Source organism: Pygocentrus nattereri, chromosome 16 (assembly GCF_015220715.1).
Source record: "Pygocentrus nattereri isolate fPygNat1 chromosome 16, fPygNat1.pri, whole genome shotgun sequence".
NCBI lineage: Eukaryota > Metazoa > Chordata > Actinopteri > Characiformes > Serrasalmidae > Pygocentrus > Pygocentrus nattereri.
This window is the reverse complement of record NC_051226.1, coordinates 20,679,844-20,701,844: the sequence shown is the minus strand read 5'-3', so window position 1 is coordinate 20,701,844 and position 22,001 is coordinate 20,679,844. Positions and strand designations below refer to the sequence as shown.

At 41.1% G+C, this 22,001-nt stretch overlaps 2 protein-coding genes across 2 annotated transcripts; one reads left to right on the top strand and one right to left on the bottom strand.

Annotated features, from left to right (window-relative positions):
- Positions 1-227: 227 nt before the first annotated feature.
- Positions 228-4,247, top strand: gng3 (guanine nucleotide binding protein (G protein), gamma 3). The gene is made up of 3 exons (XM_017718365.2): positions 228-447; positions 1,574-1,673; positions 3,297-4,247. Exons 2-3 carry the CDS (start codon positions 1,575-1,577, stop codon positions 3,423-3,425), a joined length of 228 nt encoding a protein of 75 aa, XP_017573854.1. The 5' UTR covers positions 228-447; position 1,574; the 3' UTR covers positions 3,426-4,247.
- Positions 4,248-4,873: 626 nt separating this feature from the next.
- banf1 (BAF nuclear assembly factor 1) lies at positions 4,874-7,267 on the bottom strand. The gene is made up of 3 exons (XM_017718364.2): positions 7,111-7,267; positions 5,839-6,009; positions 4,874-5,732 (listed from the first exon to the last, which is right to left on the bottom strand). Exons 2-3 carry the CDS (start codon positions 5,962-5,964, stop codon positions 5,586-5,588), a joined length of 273 nt encoding a protein of 90 aa, XP_017573853.1. The 5' UTR covers positions 5,965-6,009; positions 7,111-7,267; the 3' UTR covers positions 4,874-5,585.
- Positions 7,268-22,001: the final 14,734 nt, after the last annotated feature.

Below are 22,001 nucleotides of genomic sequence, written 5' to 3'. Positions count from 1 at the left end.
CCCAACGCATATTGCTGTTAAATGCATTGATTTGACCATAAGCCGTGCATGCTATGCTAAACCACGTCGCGTTTTCAGGCCATGTCATATATTTTCCATCCATACGTGCCATCTCCACCCTCCTCACCCCACCCAAACCGGTGCAGAAATGGTACGGCCCAGCATTCAGAAAAAATCAGTTCCAGCGGAGCCCCCCTAGCCCCGCTTGGCACATTCCATTCGATGCAGAGGGGAGTTTTTCCTGCATGTATCAAGAGCCTGGTGCTCATTGTAGCAGAATTGCAGTGCATTGGACTGTACAGAGCAGAGCAGAGTAGCATCTACACTGTCTATAAGGGTGGGGTCCGGCTGCACTGGAAGCAAAAAAACACAGCCAGACAGAGGAAGAGAAAGGAATAAGGAGAGAAGAGGAGGGAGAACTAGCACCAGAGGAGGAACACAACAAGGGTAAGACAGAGGGGAAGAAGGGAGACAGAGAAATGGAAGGCCCAGAATGATGGATACAGACTAGCACATCCCTTCTGGTCCTTTTTTCTACTCTCTCTGCCTCTCCTTCTTCAGCCATCCTCCTGCACATGCTTCTGAAATTTCACTGATTCTTTCACAGCTGTGCTTGTAATCTGTGATGCTCACTGAAGTCTTATTGAGGTCATTAAATCATCCTGTATATGTAATCTGATTTTGTGTTAACTGCTGATGTGTGAGTATCCGTGATTTCCGTGTATGTATTTGGCCCAGTTTCAGTTGCCTTCTGCCAGTGCATGATGTATGGATGTACATAGGACTGTAAAAATCAGTGGATTAAGACTTATCACAGTAATCTGTCTTATCTATTAATTTGTTAGATGTTGAGAAATATGATGCTGCTTCCCATGCGGGGACTGATTTGTCTAGGGACACAGTCTGTGTGGAAAAGGAAGCCACCTTGCAACCCAAACACAATTGCATTCTGATTTAGGTTCACACTAACCTAAAATCTGGGGAAGATTCTGAAATTTGCTGTAAGACATTTTAAGTAATAAGGCACTGGATGCACCAGGAATGCAGAAGCTGAATAAATGCTCAGAAGAAATTCAATGGTTCTGCAGTATGATGATGATGATGATGATGATGATGATGATGAGATCTGTTGCAATCAGATCGCTTATCAAGGTGAGGTTTAGGTTTTCTAGGGCAAGCAGCTTTTAGCAAGGAAGTAGTAAATGACACCGGTGGAGGCGAATCTCTTGAGGGGGGGGGTTTGGGGGGAAGAGGAGAGGAGATATGCAAGTGGTGGTGAGGATAGGAGGGGTTTGCAGAATGCCAGCCTTCCATTTGAAGCAAGAAATGTGCTGTAAACACAACCTGCCACTAACTGATTCCAAGTAAGCATCTAAAACAGTGATGTCTGTAACAATTAGCAAGACAGTGGGGATTCACTCATCTCTCTCCCTCAGGGATTAACATGTTCCATTCATAGCAATTAACTATGAGACTATGAGCTGATGCAACGTGTTCTTGTTCTTCAGCTAATGTTATTTTTGCCAATGAGAGTGTGTGTGTTTGTGTGTATGTGTGTGTATCTGTGTGTCAGGATGAAAGGAGACACCCCTGTGAACAGCACCATGAGTGTCGGACAGGCCAGGAAGCTGGTGGAACAGCTGAAGATCGAAGCCAGCTTTTGTAGGATCAAGGTGAGAGAGAAAGATCAAAATTGGCTTGCTCCCAGTGTCATCTCACATCCTTCTGCTTTTCAGTCGTCTGCATTCCAAACTCGAAGACCAGTTTGTATCAGACATGCTCCACAGAATCAGGTTAATAGGTATGGCCTAATTCTAACAGCCCCTCTGGTCATGGATGCCCCACAATCGTTTAATCATTTGAAAGATTTTTGCTTTTGACTTTGCTTTGTCTTCTCATGGGAGGACTGAAATTGCTTCTGATTAGAATCAAAATAGGTAAAAGTTCAAGACTGTTACAGCCGTATCGAGGCAATGGTTCTAAATGAATTGCTCTGTAATGCTGCAGCTCTGATGTAGCCCTTATAGTCACTGAACAGATTTAGCTTTGAGCTGTAACTAAGGCAGTAGTTCCTAATCCCAGACCTGCAGGGATAAGGGTGCCAAAAAGGGGTTCATGCCATGGATGAACCACTTTTAGTTCCCTAGCAGTCTTTCAACGGATGGTTCTTTACAGCAGTGCATCTCAATATGGTCCTCCAAGGGACCCCCAAATGGTCCATATGTTTCATAAATTTCTCTATCCATATATGTTTAGACTTTGGGATTGTGTGCCTGGGGGTCCCTGAGCACTAGTTTGAAAACCACTGCTTTTAGAACCAATTTGGTAAATGTGATGTGCAAGTGTGTAGAACCTCAAAGTTTAAAGCACCCTCACTTATTGCAAAGGTTCTGTACCAGTCAAAGGTTCTTCCTAACAGTACATCCAGGCCAATTAGGAATCCTAATATTTAAGAGTAACACATTTTTGTATTTTCAAAAATGTTGAGTGAATAAGTGTATAAGTTGAATGAGGTGTGGGACTGGGATTGGGAACCCCTGTGCTAAGGGCTACAGCAAAACTGACCCATTTGTTATACCAGATTGGCAATAGACTGGCATATATCATATGTTTCAGCTGATGTCTTCTTACTGCATTTTAGCATTTAATCGCTTTTGTGATAAAACTTAAAAACTTAAACTTAAAAACTTAAACTTTCAACTTTACAGTTGAAAGAGACATTGTACTTAGCTTTAAGGTCAACCTAAAACAAAATTGACCCTTTTTACTTGGTTAGTTCACATCCCGAGCCATATTAGACACCATTCTTAATACCATGTAATTTACAAGAGAAAATTCTTGTTTTGCTGCTCCTCAAACGATATAATGACATGGATCCGCCTTCTGAGTTTTGGTTACCCCATTGTGTCAGTGGGCAGGGAAAAATAATATTAACCAGTAATATCATGTTTCACCTCCCCCTCCTATCATTGAGCAAAAACAATGCTAATACAGTGCTCTCTCAGCTTGTTCAGAGACCCTCCCTGACCCTGCATCTCACTTGGATCTCATGGTCTCATGATATGGAAAGAAAATGCATTACGATATTAATGTAGGGAGATTTTATTTCAAGTCATTTGAGCTATTTCTGTTGGTTCATCCATCATGAAATGTTTAATGTAAGGGCAGCTGGTGTTTTCAGATGGTTTATAAAAAAGGAATTGAAACAAGGTTATGATAAAACCCACATATGAGTCGTTGAGTATTGAATAAATCGAGCTGTGTTGAATAGCTCCCTCCCTCACTCCCACACTCAGGTGTCCAAGGCAGCTGCGGATTTGATGGCCTACTGTGATGCCCATGCCTGTGAGGACCCGCTCATCACCCCTGTGCCCACCTCAGAAAACCCGTTCAGGGAGAAAAAGTTCTTCTGTGCCCTCCTCTGAGCACAACCCAGGAAGATTTGGAATTAGCCTCATTTAGATGATTCTGATTTGTGTACACACAGCACACACACACACACACACACACACAGAATATAACACAAAATATCACGTGTGATAGTTTTTAAATTTGTGGCTGTAAAAGTGGCTCCAGAATTTCATTGTTTGACAGTGGCCAAGGCTAAGCATTCCTAACCTTGTTCGTTTGAGGATATTTCATGTTATTTTCTGTGTTCTATACAAGATGCTGTGTCTCTATTACGGGGCTGTGCAGTAGAGAGAAAGTAATAACTAATAAATGACACACATGCAAGCACATGATTTTTCTAACCAATGACAAGGAAATAGGTGATGGGCTGGATGTTTTAATTATTTAAATTTTTATTACGCATTTAAGTAACATCCTTTGCGTTATGGATTTTGTCCCTCACATGATATACAATTGTGATATATAAATTCTGTATATTTTGGGTTTTCTTGTTTTAAAGTACCCTTTGAAATGACTCTATGCTTGTGGATTTCGTCAAGGGGTAAGAGATTGATATTTTGGACATATTGGCCAAGTGGAATGCACAGACCTACATAATCTTCTGAAAAATGTACCAAGAGGTTTGCGAAATGGAAACAGATTTGAAGAATCCAGTATGCAGTATGGATTTCAGTTCTATTGGTTTGTTATCCGAATTCCTGTTCTGAGTAGTATCAGATGACTGTTATGAGTCCAACCAAAAACTGCAGTCATGAAACCTTTTTGAGGTCCAACCTGGGGGTTTACAAAATTACTGCATACACAATCAAAAATAAAAGAAAATGCTACCAAGGCTGGTGGTTTGTGTAATTGTGCGTCTTTCAGAGGTTAAGAAAAGTCCCATTTTATAATCATTACAAAGTCTAATGCAGTTAAGAAAAGTTTCCTTTAAAGAGTGAATGTGTCATTCTAGAATAATGTCAGAATTGTGATGATAGGAACCAGACATCTGAAGAATTTAATGCATTTAAAAGCTACCTCACAGAAAGTTACTACACAAACTGGCTACAAATATGCTGCCTGATGTCTGAAACGTTGTTTTAAGAAAATTTAGGTTTTGGCCTTGAAACACTTTTAAATGCAAAGCCTCTATTAAAAGCAGCTGGTCGACTGATGCAAATACTGACCTTCTCAACATTACAATACTCTAGTATGCACTAAACAGAAAGGCATTGCCAAACTTATGCACATTACATTTATAATTATACTTTTATTCCAAAAGGAAAAATGCATAACAATGTGTTTAACCATTATTTCTGAGCTAATCTCACTTTCACAGTTTTTCATATAAGTTTGACAGTGTTTTGCAATTCCAATCTTACCTCTTTTGAAAAGATCCAGAAAAATGTAATATGATTTACATGAATTTTACGAGAACAGCATTTCATATGTGAAGTACAGATGTATCCAACATCAGGTAACATTTGATGTGCACAATTAACCAAATATTTTCTTTATTAAGGCATTTTTGATTCACTGAAAAGAGCACTGTGACATGAAAATGAAAAGCAGCCATTCAGTTTATCATTACTACACCTTCGCACACATTTCTTTTGAGTGAACTCTTAAAACTCTGATAGCCATAGTTGGTTAAAACCTTTTACATCATTGCTAACACCTATGGAAACAAACACTACAATATTTCAGTGTTTTGTCAGTATTAACCCATAAAATACTGGAACCCATTTCTTAAAGAACACCATTAGGAAGGTGCAGTTCCTAGCAAAGTCACACAATTACAGTCAGCAGTCCAGAAGCAGTCCTTGAATTGAATAGCATTTGACAAATGGATTTGGCTTAAGAGATCAATAACTATAAAACAATGATAGCAACGATGGTCTACGGTTCTAGCTCTAGCCAAAACTAGTCTTGCGCCAATACAACCATAGAGCCAGGGCAATGTAAGAAAAACAAAATGACACAAAACGTACAACATTCTCCATGTCTGTGACAAAAACAAATGCTGAACTGTAGTGCTAACATGAGGCTGGACTAACTGATGCATTTTTGACTGTGTCCAAATGGTTTGAATGGACACACAAGAGAGGAACATGCCTAATGCACAAACAGGGAGGCGAGGGGCAGAAAAAGAAAATGACAGGAACCTAGAGTAAAAATAAAAACCAAAAAGCTAATTACAGGAAGGAGTCACACCATTCTCGCAGACAGCTATAGCAGTCGCCTTGCTGTTTTGCATTTGCTCCACACGTGTCCTTTAGCCAGTCCCGAAACAGCTCCTCATCCTTCTTCAACACTAGGAACTGCCCAAGAACAACATATGCCTGCAGGATTGAAAGTGAAAGTCAAATTAGCGCACATCTCTTGGTAAAACTCATTATGAAACAAACATTCTTACTAGAAGACTGTTAGAGACTCAGTTTGACTCACTTTGTCAAACCCTTTTTCTTCCAACCTCTTGCCAAGCACTTCTCCAATTCCAGCAAGAGCCATCACGGACTTCTCGCCCATGGGCTCTGCCACAAACTCCTTGTGTTTCTGTGATGTCGATGACATTGTTGGGTTTGGATGTGATGGGATAAAGCCCTTAAAGAGTTCTCTCTGAAAAGATTAAGAAGTTATCATTAATTTAGTATAACATGACAATTCATCAGCTCACAGCTCTTACATGAACATGGACAGTTCTATAGCTAAAAAAACCTTTTCTGATTTTATAAAAACCTGTGTTATGATTATTGTAACTCATTACTGTAACATTCTTGTTTGGCTAAGCAGAACATAATGACTATAAGGAACTGATCTGTGGCTGAACAGGTTACACATGATAGCGTATCTATATTCATATTTGACGACGAAGCGGTGCCGCAACTTTGTTTAAAATGACGCTGGTTAACGTAGCCAGGCTATTTTTAAAATGACTCGTTTGCCTTAAGATGTAAAGCTTAAGTAACTTAATAGCAATAGTTCAGTTTAAATTAGAAAACGAAAACTACAGTAAACCGCAAAGGGCACATTTTGTTTACCTGCTTTACAGCAGAACCAAGTAACAATAACGTTGCTAATAATACCGACAGCTCTTCTATTGGCTGCTTAGCCAACGCTGAATAAAGACCAGGTTGAGCTTGGCTTACTAGCTATTGGTCCTCTTCTTAGGTGAAATTTCCATTCCACCTTAAATCGTGCAGCGGATACTTCCCCGCGCCCGCGAGGCGATAGACTGAAATCACTAAACTATTTAAGGTGGAACGGAAAATTCGAGTAAGTAGCGAATCGGAGCAACTTCATCTTGGTGGATAATGAAAGCGAAACGGCGCGCTTTCGGGAACTGGAAGCTACAGACTGAGATAAACTATCCAGCAATGTGCTCCATTAAGCTGCGCAAGACTTGTAATTTAGAAAGGTTATGTTAAAGCAGACCCGGTTAATCTATATATACTTTTACAAAATAAAATATAACCAGGAAATTACTTGTTTAGTGTTGTTAGTAGCAGCAGGATCAGCCGCTAACTGGCTTGGCGCGGTTAGAAGCACAGGCTAACTTAGCGTTAGCTCTGTTCTACCAATTCATTAGCCTACTAGCTAATTACTGGCGTATTCTTACTCAAGTGTCTCAGATCTAGGCTCCTAATTCAAAGCTCATAATAAAATATCGATGCCGAGAAATTCTAAAGTAACATGCTGGCCATTGGTGAAGTGAATTACCTCGGTTAACGCCCAGTTAAAACTACGGTAATCCTCATACACCCGCACTGCAGCGTCTACTGTTCAGCGTAGGCTACAGGCTGTAGCTAGCTGGCTAAAGCAGTTCAAACTCGAGCTTCCTGAGCCCGCCTTCCTCTCGCCCACTGCTTTCCGGTTCATTTGCAGAGCTTTGCGCTGTTTTTCCGTTGACACTGTCCTCTAGTGCTTAAAGTTGGACCTGCACTGTGTGATCTGTCTTAAGTGTTTATCGAGCAACCCGTGTATGACAGAGATTTATCACAAATGGACGCTAAACGGCAGCACTTCACTTCAAGGGTCCACTGCTTTATTCAGAATCTCTTTAAATGACACTCAAATAAATATCTGTTCAATTCAGCAGAGCTTTAAGCGGAATGGAACAGGTTACATATTCTGTTAAATCTAAGCGTAACCCTAACTTCAACCCAAAATCTACACCTAAACTTATCTCTATGAGATGATTTTCTCCAGGCAGACTGTTGCTAGCACTTCATCTGTGGTGTTGAAAGCTACATGTAAAGTAGAGCTGAATAAAGAGTCCAAAATTTGATAGAGAGTGAGGTGCTCTCCTGCAGACCGCTGGAGGTACAGCACTGAGAGATCATTCAGAATTAGGACAGGAAGGCCTGCAGGGCACTCTTCCAGATACCGAAACAGATCAGTGCTATCTTTTTTCCCTAAATTCAGTAACAAGGGCATTCCCAAATCACATGTCCCAGTAAGAGCAAATATGACTCTCCTCAAACCTTTAAATGGGTCCTGGTGCAGACTACTGCAGGAATAAAAGCTAAATGAGGTATGGTAATGGCTGGGGATGCGACTGCATCAGCTTTGAAGGATTTAGTAAAATGGTTCTTTAAGGGTTCTTTAGTTAATAAAATAAGTCTATATAGAACCATGGATACTCAAAGAAACCTTTGCATGCTTAAATAGTTCTTTGCATGGTGAGAATGTTCTTCAGACTGATGGATAATGCGCTGTAGATGGTGGTATATAGAACAGTTTTGAAAACTGTGCTACACAGAACTGGTTTTCAAAAAGGTTCTATATAGAAACATCTATGTTCTCCATCAATCTGAAGACCAATTTCACCAGAACCATTTAAGCAGGCAAAAGGCTCCTTGAGTGTTCATGGTTCTATATTGAACCATTTTCTTTCAAATATTCTAGCATGCATGTACTTCACAGGTGTTTAATTTGTGTTGATGACAGCGCATGATAAATAAATCCACAACTGTTATGTCACAGGTCAAAATGGATCCTTACATTACAAATGAAACAAAAAGGGTTTTATTCATTTTTGTCCTGAAGATCTTGTGGACTGTGGGGTCTGTCTGGGTCAATCTATTTTTAGGTGCCTTTCTACCTCGAATTTCAGAAGGGATGAGGACCATGTCTGTCTTTTTTACATGGTTATCAGCATCTTGTAAATCACAGCCTTCTTCTGATCCACAATGTCATGGATTTCATAGGTTGTGAATGTGATTTTTCTTTTTTATGTAGAAAGAAATGTGGGCTTAGTCCTGCATAGGACATTTATAATAGTATGTCCTTCCCCAGAAGGGTCTGGAATATTTCCTACAAAGAATGTTTACTTCCCATAGACAGTGTGTGTGAGTCAGACAGAGAAAGAGAGAGAGAGACTGACAAATTTTTATGACAGATGAATGGTGCTAGCAACAATCTGCCTGGAGAAAAAATGGCCTATTTACAAAAATCAATAAGGTTGATGAGGTAAAATATAAAAATTTCCTTCTTTATGTTGTTTTCAGTTAAATACCTGTAAAACACAGTTTACAAATCATAGTTTTCCACACTGCGTTTTACCCACTCTCCCAACTTTTTTGCACTTTTTTGTTATAACATATTCCTTGAAAAAACTGAAATGACTTTGCTTAATTTTAGGAGGCTTTGAGCAAATAAGGAACTGTGTGCATTGCTGAGGAATTAACATTGACATGAACATTGAATATTTGAGAAATATAATCTGTTTTAAATCACCGTTCAGGAGTGATTATTTTTCTAATGTGGTTATTATTAAGGAGATAAACCGCCTTGGCAGCAGCAGCATATTTCACAATGGGGCAAAAAGAACTGCTTTAGCAAGCAATGTCTGAACGTCTGAACACATGCAGAAGCATCCCTTATGCAAAAGTCTATAGCAATACTAGAGGAAATTCTAATTCCTTTATATTTCACTCTATTCTCCTTTAGGTATAGAGGAGATTAGAACCCTGTACAATCCTTACTCTATGATTACTGTAGTTTACTACAGGGACTAAAGACATATAATAGATTACTATAAGATGCTGCTGCTGGTATACTGTATGAAAAATCAGTTACTATTGTCTGATTATAAATTACTATAAAAGAATTCTACAGCATTTTTGTAACAATGAGGGAATTCCGTGGTTCACTGGGGTCCAGGTTTACAAGATAGCAGATACTGTGAGCACAGAGGATTTTTATTTAAAAAAAAACTAGTAAAGCAGAACAGAAATGATAGAGGAAAAACTAGAACAAAGAAGTAACTCAACTAAAACTAGAAAAAAGGAGTAACATGATAAAACATGGAAAAGGGCAGAACAAAAGAGTAAAAATACACAAATCCATTAACAAAGCACGACGGGGGGGGGAAAAGGCAAGACAAAAGTTATAAATACACAAATGGGGGATGAGGAACAATGAAGGGTTCCAAACTAAACAAAGGTGAGCAGGACATCAAGGGGAGAAACATGGCAAGGGCGAAGCCAGACTAAGGAAACTGTGAGAGCTGTAGAGAACTGTAAGAACTCATTTTTTCAACATTTTCAGTTTAGACACTAAACAGTAGGAGACTGGGCTCAGTAAGACTAAGGAAGGTGTAAGGTGTCGTGCTAAATGCCCTGCCACATTACTTTTAGGCCTATAATACTGCCCAGGGTGGAAAACCTTGTAAACCCTTTTAAAGAGAACGCAGTTTCATATGCAAACACGTAATTTACACCCATTGAACAACCCTTTCATTTCAAGCTGCAAAGCATGCAGAATTAGCTCTGCCATGCGGAGATTATGTTGCTTAATTCTATTGAGAGGGACCGGGAAAAATAGGACAACTGTGTGTGTGTTTGAGGGAGAGAGAGAGAGAGAGCGAGGAAGAGAGAGACTTTGTGGAGGAGAGCTTTTGATATGATAACTATACTGGGTTTAGTGATCTGACTGTTCAGCTACTGTATAGGCACAGCGTTTGCTGAAGTGACTGACAAAATATCAGTGCTTGTTTATCACAACACTGACTATCTACATAGCATGAACGCAATCTTTATAATCATTATGGAACCTTTATGTGTGCTGAAAGTATCCATATCCTACATTTTTTTGTATTATATTTTTTTAGCTGAGGTCCACTTGTGTTGTTTTATGTTTTATTTCAAAATTAGTTGTAATTCCTTTTTACATGACCATTTCCCAAATGCTCTTCAGAATTAGATAGGCTGTTTTTGTTGCTGTTCTGTTTCTGATTTATTATATTGTGCCTCATTCAAAAAGCATCCAGACTGAACCATGATCACACTATAACTTTAATGTGAACAGACAGGTTTAACCTGCTATAAATGAAATTGTCAAATACATGTAAACATGTATTTTTTGTGACATCACAAAAACAATACATTCTAATAGGGCCGTTTTTCAGCTTTGAGTTCCAGATACCTACTGCATGGCCTAAGTAGAGAGCAGTACAGTTTGGATCTATAAAAAAATGCTTGTATACTACAAACTCCTTTATTTTAAAAAGTAAAGGAAAATGCATTTTCCATGATATGGTCCCTTTAAATGAAAATTCAAGTTGACTTCTGTATTTTGCATAAATAATTCCAATCCTGAGTGAATTCCCAAGCTCATTACTGCAGTAAACTAGATCATCTATATCTGTGGGTAAATTGTAGTCTAATCTGTCAGAGCTGAGTGAGCAGAGAGGATGTATTTCAGCAGATACTGAGGTTTGTTTACATAGAGGAAAAGGGTCTATTTTTCAGCAGAGCAAACTGAAGCCCTCAGCAGATGTAGCAAACAGGCAGGTCAAACTCATTACGTCAGACAAAGATTCTTACCCAAATAGACTGGAGCTCTTAGCAGTGCCACTGATTATATAGCAACTAAGTTAGGCCTTTCTCAGTAATGAGTGTTATTTTGAGAAGGACAGTGATAGTAGATCTGATCTGAGTTCACTAAGGTGAACATTTCAGACTTCTAATATCTGCTGGGCAACTCAGCAAAGCAGAAAGATCAAAGCAGTCATTTTAATAAAAAGCAAAATACCTAACATATCACTCTGCATTGCAAATGCAAAAAAAAAAAGAAAAGAAACACAGCCTTATGCATTTGATCATCTAGACAGCACAGAAAACAAACTTTATTATGCGCAAGTTTAACATTGGCACAAGTTTTTAATTCTACAATCTGAAGTATTTCACGCCCCTAAAAGCTCCCTGACAAAGTTATTATAGGAAATGGCAATGAATATGCTTTATTAGATTTATATTATTAAATAAAATGTGTTGTGTTATACATTGCGACCCCTGGTTCCTATCACCACCACTATAAAGAAATCTGAGTCCTGTATGTTTATCTACAAATAAATTATTTCTCATCAAACCAGTCTTAATGACTTGTTTACATCTCAATGATTGAACTGTGCAGAAATGTTCAAAATCTTGTGAAGTTCCAGTGTAATATTGTCTGTCCCTTTTCATACATAACAGTATCTCTTATCTTATACATAATGGTGGCAGCAAACACTGTGTAAATTGTATAATTTTTCTCCAAACTACTCCTTTAATTTTTGGATGGTGCATTTATGTCACTAAAAGTAAATAACATTGGTTTCCCCTGATATGAGTAAACTTATCACAACAAATTATAACCCAGTTTATTCATTAAATTCAATCTCCAAATGGACCAAACTCCCCATATCCATGATCGGAAAAATTAATATAATTAAAATGCCTGTCTTACCTAAATGTTTATATCTTGTTCATACAATTCCTCTCCAGCCACCACCTTCTCTATTTAACCTTCTCAAAAAAAGATCACATGCTTCATATGGAACGGTAAACATCCTAGGCTGAAATATTCCTTACTTTACCTACCATATGATAGAGGAGGTCTGGTGTTACCCAATCATTACTGGGCAGCTCAAATATGTGCCACAATGTTTTATTTCATGTCAGAACCACCACCAGCATGGACGTTAATTGATTCACATGACACAAATAATCTCCCATTAAAGCTGTATCTCTTCTCATCTGAAGGCACAACCCTTAAAAACCAACCAAAAAAAAACTCTTTCTCAAAAATACAATATCCGTGTGGAATGAAATTCTGTGCTACCTTGGAGAGACGTCAGATTTTTCTTGCTTCAGTCCAATGTCTGGTAATAATAACTTTCGTCCTGGGAAATCTGATCTAGGGTTCAGGATGTGGTCAAGGCAAGGCATAAGCGATGTATCAGATCTTTACAGGGAAGGGAAACATCTGAGGAGCTTGGGAACACCTATAATATCCCTCAAAAGCACTTTTATAAATACCTTCAAGTAAGAAGCTTTATCCGTACAAGACACAAATCTCTTGATATGCCACCACTATCTTCATTATAAAAAATAACTCTAGAATTCACCAGATTTCCGTTCTCTATAATTGTATGGTGGGAAAATCAAAAGAATCTTCTAACTTTAAACTTCGAGCCTGGACGACCGACCTAAAGGAGGAAATATCTGAGAAGGAATGGAGTCTGGCCTGTGTGAGGGCCCAGACGCAAATGCTAAATACTAATTCAAAACGTCTTCAATACAAATGGCTAGGCAGATGGTACATTGCACCATTCAGACTACACCAAATTAATTCAAACATTCCAGATACTTGTATTAAAAGCAAACAGAGTAAAGGTACACTGTTCCACTGTATATGTGAATGCTCTGTAATACTGGATCTCTGGAAAAGGGGAATCCACATAGTGTCAATGACTATTGACAAGGATGTTCCTCTTAATCTTAGACTGTGCATTTTTCAAATATTCCCAGATAAACTTAAAATCCATAAAAAAGCATCCTCCTTGATTAACCTGTGTCTCCTTGAAGCTAAACGTGTAATAGCTCAATCCTGGGAAAAGGAAGAAGCCCCTGGTCTATCACAGTGGGTAAAAGGAATGACCTCAAGTCTTACTTTGGAAAAAATAACATATTTTATTAGGGGTAAAATGAATGAATTCAGAGATATATGGTAGGTGATCCTGAATTTTCTTGAAAAGGGGGAGCTTGCTGATTGATGACAGACAATTCAATGATGTGTACTTTGATATACTGTAAATATAGCTAGCCTGCTTAGTGAAGAAGCTTAAAGCACTACAAAAGAATTTGACATGACTGCAATGCAATAGATCAACATAAAGTGACTTGTGAACATTGCGTACACCTTTTTTTTCTCTTTTTTGTATTTGTTTGTTTTCTCTTGATGTGTGCTGTTGTTAAGTTGTAAACTGTCTTTATCAGAATCAGAATCCTTTATTGATCCCAGAGGGAAATTGCATTTGTTACAGTTGCAACCATTTATGTAAAAGAATAAACACTTTAATCATTTAAAACAAAGATAAAGAGAAATTTGCAATATGTACACAATGTTTAAGTTCTTATGAATGTATTAAACCTCTCCATGGATCACCACCTTATCGTGGTGGAGAGGTTTGTGTGCTTGAAGGACCCTAGGAGCTATGTTGTCTGGAGCAAAAGCTCCTGGTAGGGTCTCCCATGGCAAACTGGTCCTAGGTGACAGGCCAGACAAAGTGTGATCCATAACCACCCCTATGAGGACAACAAAGCAGGACTCGTGTACCCTGCCCGGATCAGGGTTACCGGGGCCCCACCCTGGAGCCAGGCCTGGGGGAGGGGCTCGCCAGCGAGCGTCTGGTGGCCAGGCATTCACTCATGGTGCCCGGCCGGGCCCAGCCCGAAGGAGCTACATGAGTCCCCCCTCCCATCGACCCACCACCGATGGGAGGGGCAGTAGTAGGGGTGCGGTGCATTGTGGATCGGGCAGTGTCCGAAGGCGTGGGCCTTGGCGTTCTGATCCTCGGTTGCTGAAACTGGCTTTTGGAACTTGGAACGTTACCTCACTGGCGGGGAAGGAGCCTGAGTTGGTGTGCGAGGTCGAGAGATACCGGCTAGATATAGTCGGGCTCACCTCAACACACAGCTTGGGCTCTGGATCCAATCTCCTTGAGAGGGGCTGGACTTTTTTCTTTTCTGGAGTTGCCCATGGTGAGAGGCGGCGGGCAGGTGTGGGCTTTCTCATAGCCCCTCGACTCGGCGCCTGTATGTTGGGGTTTTCCCCGGTGGACGAGAGGGTAGCTTCCCTACGCCTTCGGGTTGGGGAACGGGTCCTGACTGTTGTCTGTGCTTATGCACCGAACAGCAGTTCAGAATACCCAGCCTTCATAGAGTCCTTGGAAGGGGTGCTTGAAAGTGCTCCTCCTGGAGACTCGATTGTCCTACTGGGGGACTTCAACGCTCACGTGGGCAATGACAGTAAGACCTGGAGGGGTGTGATTGGGAGGAATGGCCTCTCTGATCTGAACCCGAGTGGTGTTCAGTTTTTGGACTTCTGTGCAAACCACAGTTTGTCCATAACGAACACCATGTTTGAACACAAGGATGTCCATAAGTGCACATGGCACCAGGACACCCTAGGCCGCAGTTCAATGATTGACTTTGTAGTCGTGTCAGCGGACTTGCGGCCATGTGTACTGGACACTCGGGTAAAGAGAGGAGCTGAGCTGTCAACTGATCACCACCTGGTGGTGAGTTGGATCAGGTGGTGGGGGAAGATGCCAGTCAGACCAGGCAAACCCAAATGTATAGTGAGGGTTTGCTGGGAACGTCTGGCAGAAGAACCTGTCAGATTGATCTTCAACTCACACCTCCGTCAGAACTTTGACCAGATATCGGGGGAGGTGGGGGACATTGACTCAGAATGGGCCATGTTCCGCTCCTCCATTGTTGAAGCGGCTGACTGTAGCTGTGGTCGTAAGGTAGTTGGTGCCTGTCGGGGCGGTAATCCTCGAACCCGGTGGTGGACACCCCAGGTGAGAGATGCCGTCAAGCTGAAGAAGGAGTCCTACCGGACATGGTTGGCCTGTAGGACACCAGAGGCAGCTGGCAGGTATCGACAGGCCAAGCAATCTGCGGCTTCAGTCGTTGCCAAGGCAAAAACCCGGGTGTGGGAAGAGTTCGGTGAGGCCTTGGAAAGTGACTTTAAGTCGGCTCCGAAAAGATTCTGGCAAACCGTCAGGCGACTCAGAAGGGGAAAGCAGTGTGCCACTAGCACTGTATATAGTGGAGATGGTGTGCTGCTGACTTCGACTGAAGACATCATTGGGCGGTGGAAGGAATACTTTGAGGACCTTCTCAATCCCACCAACATGTTCTCCAGTGAGGAGGCAGAGTCTGGGGACACGGGAATAGGCTTGTCCATTACTGAGGCCGAAGTCGCTAAGGTAGTTAAAAAGCTCCTTGGCGGCAGGGCTGCAGGGGTGGATGAGATCCGTCCCGAGTTCCTCAAGGCTCTGGATGTTGTGGGGCTGTCTTGGCTGACACGCCTTTTCAACATTGCATGGACATCGGGGGTGGTGCCACTTGATTGGCAGACTGGGGTTGTGGTGCCTCTTTTTAAAAAGGGGGACCGGAGGGTGTGTTCCAACTACAGGGGAATCACACTCCTCAGCCTCCCTGGTAAGGTCTATGCAAGGGTACTGGAGAAGAGAGTCCGGCTTATAGTCGAACCTCCGATTCAGGAGGAGCAGTGCGGGTTCCGCCCTGGTCGTGGAACACTGGACCAACTCTTTACCCTCTCCAGGATTCTCGAGGGTTCATGGGAGTTTGCCCAACCAGTCCACATGTGCTTTGTGGATTTGGAGAAGGCATTCGACTGTGCTCCCCGGGGTATTCTGTGGGAGGTGCTTCGGGAGTACGGGGTACATGGCTCTTTGCTACGAGCCATTCAGGCCCTGTACAAACAAAGCAGGAGCTTGGTTCGCATGGCCGGCAGTAAGTCAGACTTTTTCCCAGTGAGAGTTGGACTCTGTCAGGGCTGCCCTTTGTCACCGATTCTATTCATAATTTTTATGGATAGAATTTCTAGGCGCAGTCAGGGGATGGAGGGTGTCCGGTTTGGTGACCTCAGGGTCACATCGCTGCTGTTTGCAGATGATGTGGTCCTATTGGGGACATCAGGCCGTGAACTTCAGCTTTCACTGGATCGGTTTGCAGCCGAGTGTGAAGCGGCAGGGATGAGGATCAGTACCTCCAAATCCGAGGCCATGGTTCTCACGCGGGAAAGGGTGGAGAGCCCTCTCTGGGTCGGGGATGAGCTCTTGCCTCAAGTGGAGGAGTTTAAGTATCTTTGGGTCTTGTTCACGAGTGATGGTACAAGGGAGCGGGAGATTGACAGGCGGATTGGTGCTGCGTCAGCAGTGATGCGGGCTCTTTACCGGTCTGTTGTGGTAAAGAAAGAGCTGAGCCATAAGGCAAGGCTCTCGATTTACTGGTCGATCTATGTTCCCACCCTCACCTATGGTCATGAGCTTTGGGTAATGACCGAAAGAACGAGATCGCGAATACAAGCGGCTGAAATGAGTTTCCTCCGCAGGGTGGCTGGACTCTCCCTTAGAGATAGGGTGAGAAGTTCGGTCATCCGGGAGGGACTCGGAGTAGAGCCGCTGCTTCTTCACGTCGAGAGGAGCCAGTTGAGGTGGTTCGGGCATCTTGTTAGGATGCCTCCTGGACGCCTCCCTTGGGAGGTGTCACAGGCAAGTCCACCGGGGAGGAGACCCCGGGGAAGACCCAGGACACGCTGGCGTGACTATATCGCCCAGCTGGCCTGGGAGCGCCTCGGAATCCCTCCCAGGGAGCTAGTGGAAGTGGCTGGGGAAAGGGAGGTCTGGGCTTCATTGCTCAGGATGCTGCCCCCGCGACCCGAACCCCAGAGAAGCGGAAGATGATGGATGGATGGATGGATGGATGAATGTATTAAAGTGGCATTGACTGTGATAATAAATATTTAACACCTAGTATAAGGCAGTTCAAATTATTGTACCTCTAAGTTATTGCACACAATTATTATTAATAGTATTACACATAAGAACAGTACTGTTAGGTATTGGGTTTTGCACAGATGAACCACACTTTGTGAATCACACACTGAGAGAGGAGTTAGATGGAGTACTGAGAGGACTGAGATAGAGTTTGATGGCCACAGGTAAGAATGACTCCCTGTGGCGCTCTGTGGTGAATTTCGGTAGAGTGAGTCTTGTACTGAATGAGCTCCTGTGTCTCATCACTGTGTCATAGAGTGGGTGGGAGCCATTGTCCATAATGGCCTGCAGCTTAAACAGCATCCTCCTCTCCGACACTGCCGACAGCGAGTCCACCTCCACACCCACAACATCACTGGCGTTGCGGATCACTTTGTTGAGTCTGTTGGCGTCTGCCACCCTCAGCCTTCCCCAGCATGCAATAGCATAGGGGATAACACTCGCCACCACAGACTAATAGAAGATCCTGAGCATAGTCCGGCAGATACTGAAGGACCTCAGGCGCCTCAGAAAGTAGAGACGACCTTCCTGTAGAGGGCGTCAGTGTTCTTAGTCCAGTCCAGTTTATTGTCAATATACACACCCAGATATTTGTAGTCCTCCACACTGACCCCCCTGATGGACACAGGAATCACTGGTGCCTTGTCCCTCCTCAGGTCCACCACCAGTTCCTTTGTCTTTGTCACACTGAGCTGCAGGTGGTTCCGCTCGCACCATGAGGCAAAGTCCTTCACCGTCGCCCTGTTCTCGTCCTCATCAACCCTGCTGACACATCCAACTATTGCAGAGACATCAGAAAACTTCTGAAGGTGGCAAGTCTCTGTGCAATAGCTGAAGTCCATGATGTAGAGGGTGAAGAGGAAGGGAGAGAGGACAGTTTCTTGTAGAACTCCAGTGTTGCTGACCATTCTGACTGACACACAGTGCTGCAGGCATACGTACTGTGGTCTGCCAGTCAGATAGTCAACAATCCAGGACACAAGGGGTGCATCTACTTGCATCACTGTGAGCTTATCACCTGGAAGAGCAGTGTTGGCTGTCCAGAAAAGGCTCCCTCCAGTTTGCCTATCAGCCCCACCTGGGAGTTGAAGATGCCATCATCTACTTGCTCAACTGAGTATACACCCACCTGGATAAGCTAGCCAGCTCTGTGAGGGTCATGTTTTTTGACTTCTCCAGTGCATTTTACACCGCCTGGCCTGCTCCTCTGGCTGATAAGCTCATAGTGATGCAAGTAGATGCCCCCCTCGTGTCCTGGATTGTTGACTACCTGACTGGCAGACCACAGAATGTATGACCTTTGCTCTAATTTCTTCCATCATCTTGAAAATCTAATAAATATGTTGATAAAAAACATTGGTTTATTTGGCAGTAGAGCCTGCCATAAAGTCACTGAATCAGCATTTTTTAAATGAATTGTAAACTTGCTTTTCCAGGAGCATCAAGTCCAAACAGACAAAGGTGAATGGTGATTCCCATACTTCATGTTACAAACCATCACTGCTGTTAGAAAACATCATACCGCCAGTAACTTTATCTAAGGAGGAAACAAAAACACTCATTCTGTTAATAATGCACAAACCTAGAAGGTCTAATTTTCAAGACTTATTCTGGTCGATATTTACATAATATAAAGAACAAATGTCATTTTCAAATAGTGTAAAAATGTTATGAGGTTTTCTTTTGACAGCAGCAAAATATGTGTTATATATAAATAAATATATAGCTTGCTGCATATACACTACCATGCAAACACTTGGAATTACTTGCCATATCAATATTGTGGTATATTTTGTACCATAATAACTTATGCAATGTTTATTTAAATATTATTTAACTATGTGCCAAATTATAGTTTAGGTGTATTCAATATTTCAAGAATTCTGTGAACAAAAAGTGAATAAAATGACAAATAATACACTACAAAAAGCTATTTATATTCAGCTATCTGCTTTGAAAAATTACACTATTTCCAGTGTTGAAAGATGATGAATTCTGGACAGTTATTACATTAAACAATACTTCTCAGTGCAGCTTTCTCAGTCATGTTAGCATCTTCTACAGTTGCACTTATTCAGGAAACATCAAAAATGTTTATTTACAGCTTTCTAGAATCCTATTAATTATTTGAAACATGCAATGTTGCACAGCACTGGCATATTTGAAAATGATAATTTTACAGGAGAAGGAAAAACTTGACTTCTTAACTTGAAATGAAAGTCAATGTCAGATTATTATTATATTATACTTAGTATTTTTTTTTTGCCTTTTCTGTTTGTTCATTCATTGCAATTTTTTTACTTCAAATTTACTTTAAACCTTAAATTCAATGTAAACTTTTAATTTGAATTTTAAAAAAAGTAAAAACAAAACAAACAAACAAAAAAAACAAGAAAACCTCAGAGTTTTCAACTCCACTATAAGTGCATGGAAATATACACAGCACAAATAAGGTAACTCCAGATGAACCTTGTCTGGTGAGCAAGACTTGCTGCAGGAATGTAAAAATCAATGAAAGTCAACTGACTGACTGACTGATTGGTCAATCACAGAGAATTTAAATCAACAGTAGATTAGAGCTGGTGCTGAGCTCTTTTGTTCTTGTTTCAGACACAGTGCTCAGTTGCCTTTCACCTCAAGCTCTTTTCTTCATCTAAGGATCACATCAGCATTACCATGCAGTTGGCATAAATTCAGTGTATTCCATCATGAGAATCTTTATAACCTTGTGGCTTGTCTTTATCTTCTCCACTCTTCAGAACCATGTATAATTTAAACTGCCATGCTAGGACATGTTGTGCTTTGGCTTGTTTACATGATATTCAATCCTTCTCCATGCCACCGCCCTGAGGGAGGTGCATGGCCTGTGAACTATATGACTGTTATATCTTAGAATTTAAAACAAAGAAAAGAACTGAACTGTGCTATTTTTAATCACAACTTACCACTAAAAATATGGCCTCACTATCACTGAGATGGTTACTTAAGCTCTTTTTCTGAATACACTAAAAATAAGCTTTAGCCAACACGTGCATGCTTCCTACTTCCCTGCTGGATCAGGTTACCGTTTCCTAGTAGAGCAGAAGGATTCTAGAAGCTGTTACAAAAAGGACTAGACGCCAGGGCAGTCCCACTCTCTTCTTATTCCACACCATGTTTACTAAGTTCAGCCTAAATCAGACGCAATACCAGTGACATGATCTGATGTTTTTAACCTGGACAAGCCATGTCCTAAAAGTAATGATTACTTAACATGTTAGCTTATAAGCATTGCTCTGTCAGAGAACAACTCCAGTAACATTTACACATCAATTTAAATAGCCATCATGTGTTTTCCACTGAAATGTAGCTTAGCTTATTGTTCATTGCTATTTTATGATTGGATCACACTGCGCTGATCAAAAGAACAATGGTCTTATGCACTTCAAAGGTTGCTGGGGCAACCCTACTGCCAGTGCTTGATGTTGAACCATTTCATCTATTTGATTTAATGCATTTTGATTAAAGAGAAGCATTGGACACTGTTCCTCCATCTCACTCGCTGTTTAAGTATTGCATCAAGGTGAACTGACTGATTCAATTGATTTAAAGAGAGGAGAGAAAATAACTGGGTGAAAGGTTAGATGTGCATTTGCCTCCCAGACAGCTCAAAGTTTCAATGTTGGATTAAGGTAGTTTCATAATTATAAAAACAGAAATCTTGAACTGAAATCTTTTGCCAGTTTATCCAACTGTTTAGACAGCTCGCTGAAGTTTAATCACACAACTAAAAGAAATGATGTGATTCTATCAGAAATGTTCATGATGTAGGGTACTGGAAAAAGAATGAGCAGCCAAATTATAAACTGAGAGCGTTAATCTCCGTGTTTTTTTAACTAAACCACCTCCTATACTCCCGGAGTTGTTTATCACAGTCGCTCCAGGAATGAAACACAATGCCTTCCAGCCTGAACTTGTTTGTGTAAGTCATGCTCACAGAACACGGCTAGGGGGAGTAGACTAGTAAGACCCCTTTAAGGTGGACTGTTTTTTGACTTGCTGAATCAGAAACAATTGTCTCTGCATCATTTTGCATCAGTTGTGAAAGCAAGAAAGCATTGTTTTAAGCCTACTGGTGATAACACCACAGCTAGTCTTTACTATCCACATGCATTTGCCATATCAAGTAAACTAAAATGGTCTTTAGAATATTCTTTTTCTGATTATCTGTTATTGCACTGTTGTCTGAAACTCGTTATTGCACAAATTAATAATCTATTTTTGGTGTGTGGTGATTCCACAGTAGTGGTGCCATTTAGTCATTGTGACTTTTAAAGTAATGAATCCAAATTTCCAGGAACAGTGTGTCCATTTTTATAAGATCCCGATGCTTACAATGGTTTTAAATGAGGATTAGTAAATACACAATGTGTGGTTAACTAGCATCCGTGCTAATGCTAATGCTAATAGGATGAGGGTGTTAAATACATTCTAATCATTTACTTTTTTAAAACGAATAATTTACTGCCATTATATAATTCTGTAAACAGGGCTTAACTTTCAAAGTGACCTAATCAGTCAAATTTACAATATCATTAAAACATAATTGAAAACAACTCTGCGCTTTATACAGGTTTTATTCATGTTTTAGGATTTTAAATGTTTCTGAAACATGTACACGTGATGCACGTGAGCTATCTGTGTTTTAAATGGCTTTTGATCACTTCAGATGCAGATTTGTAAATGTAACCTCAGTGGGACACAAATGGCA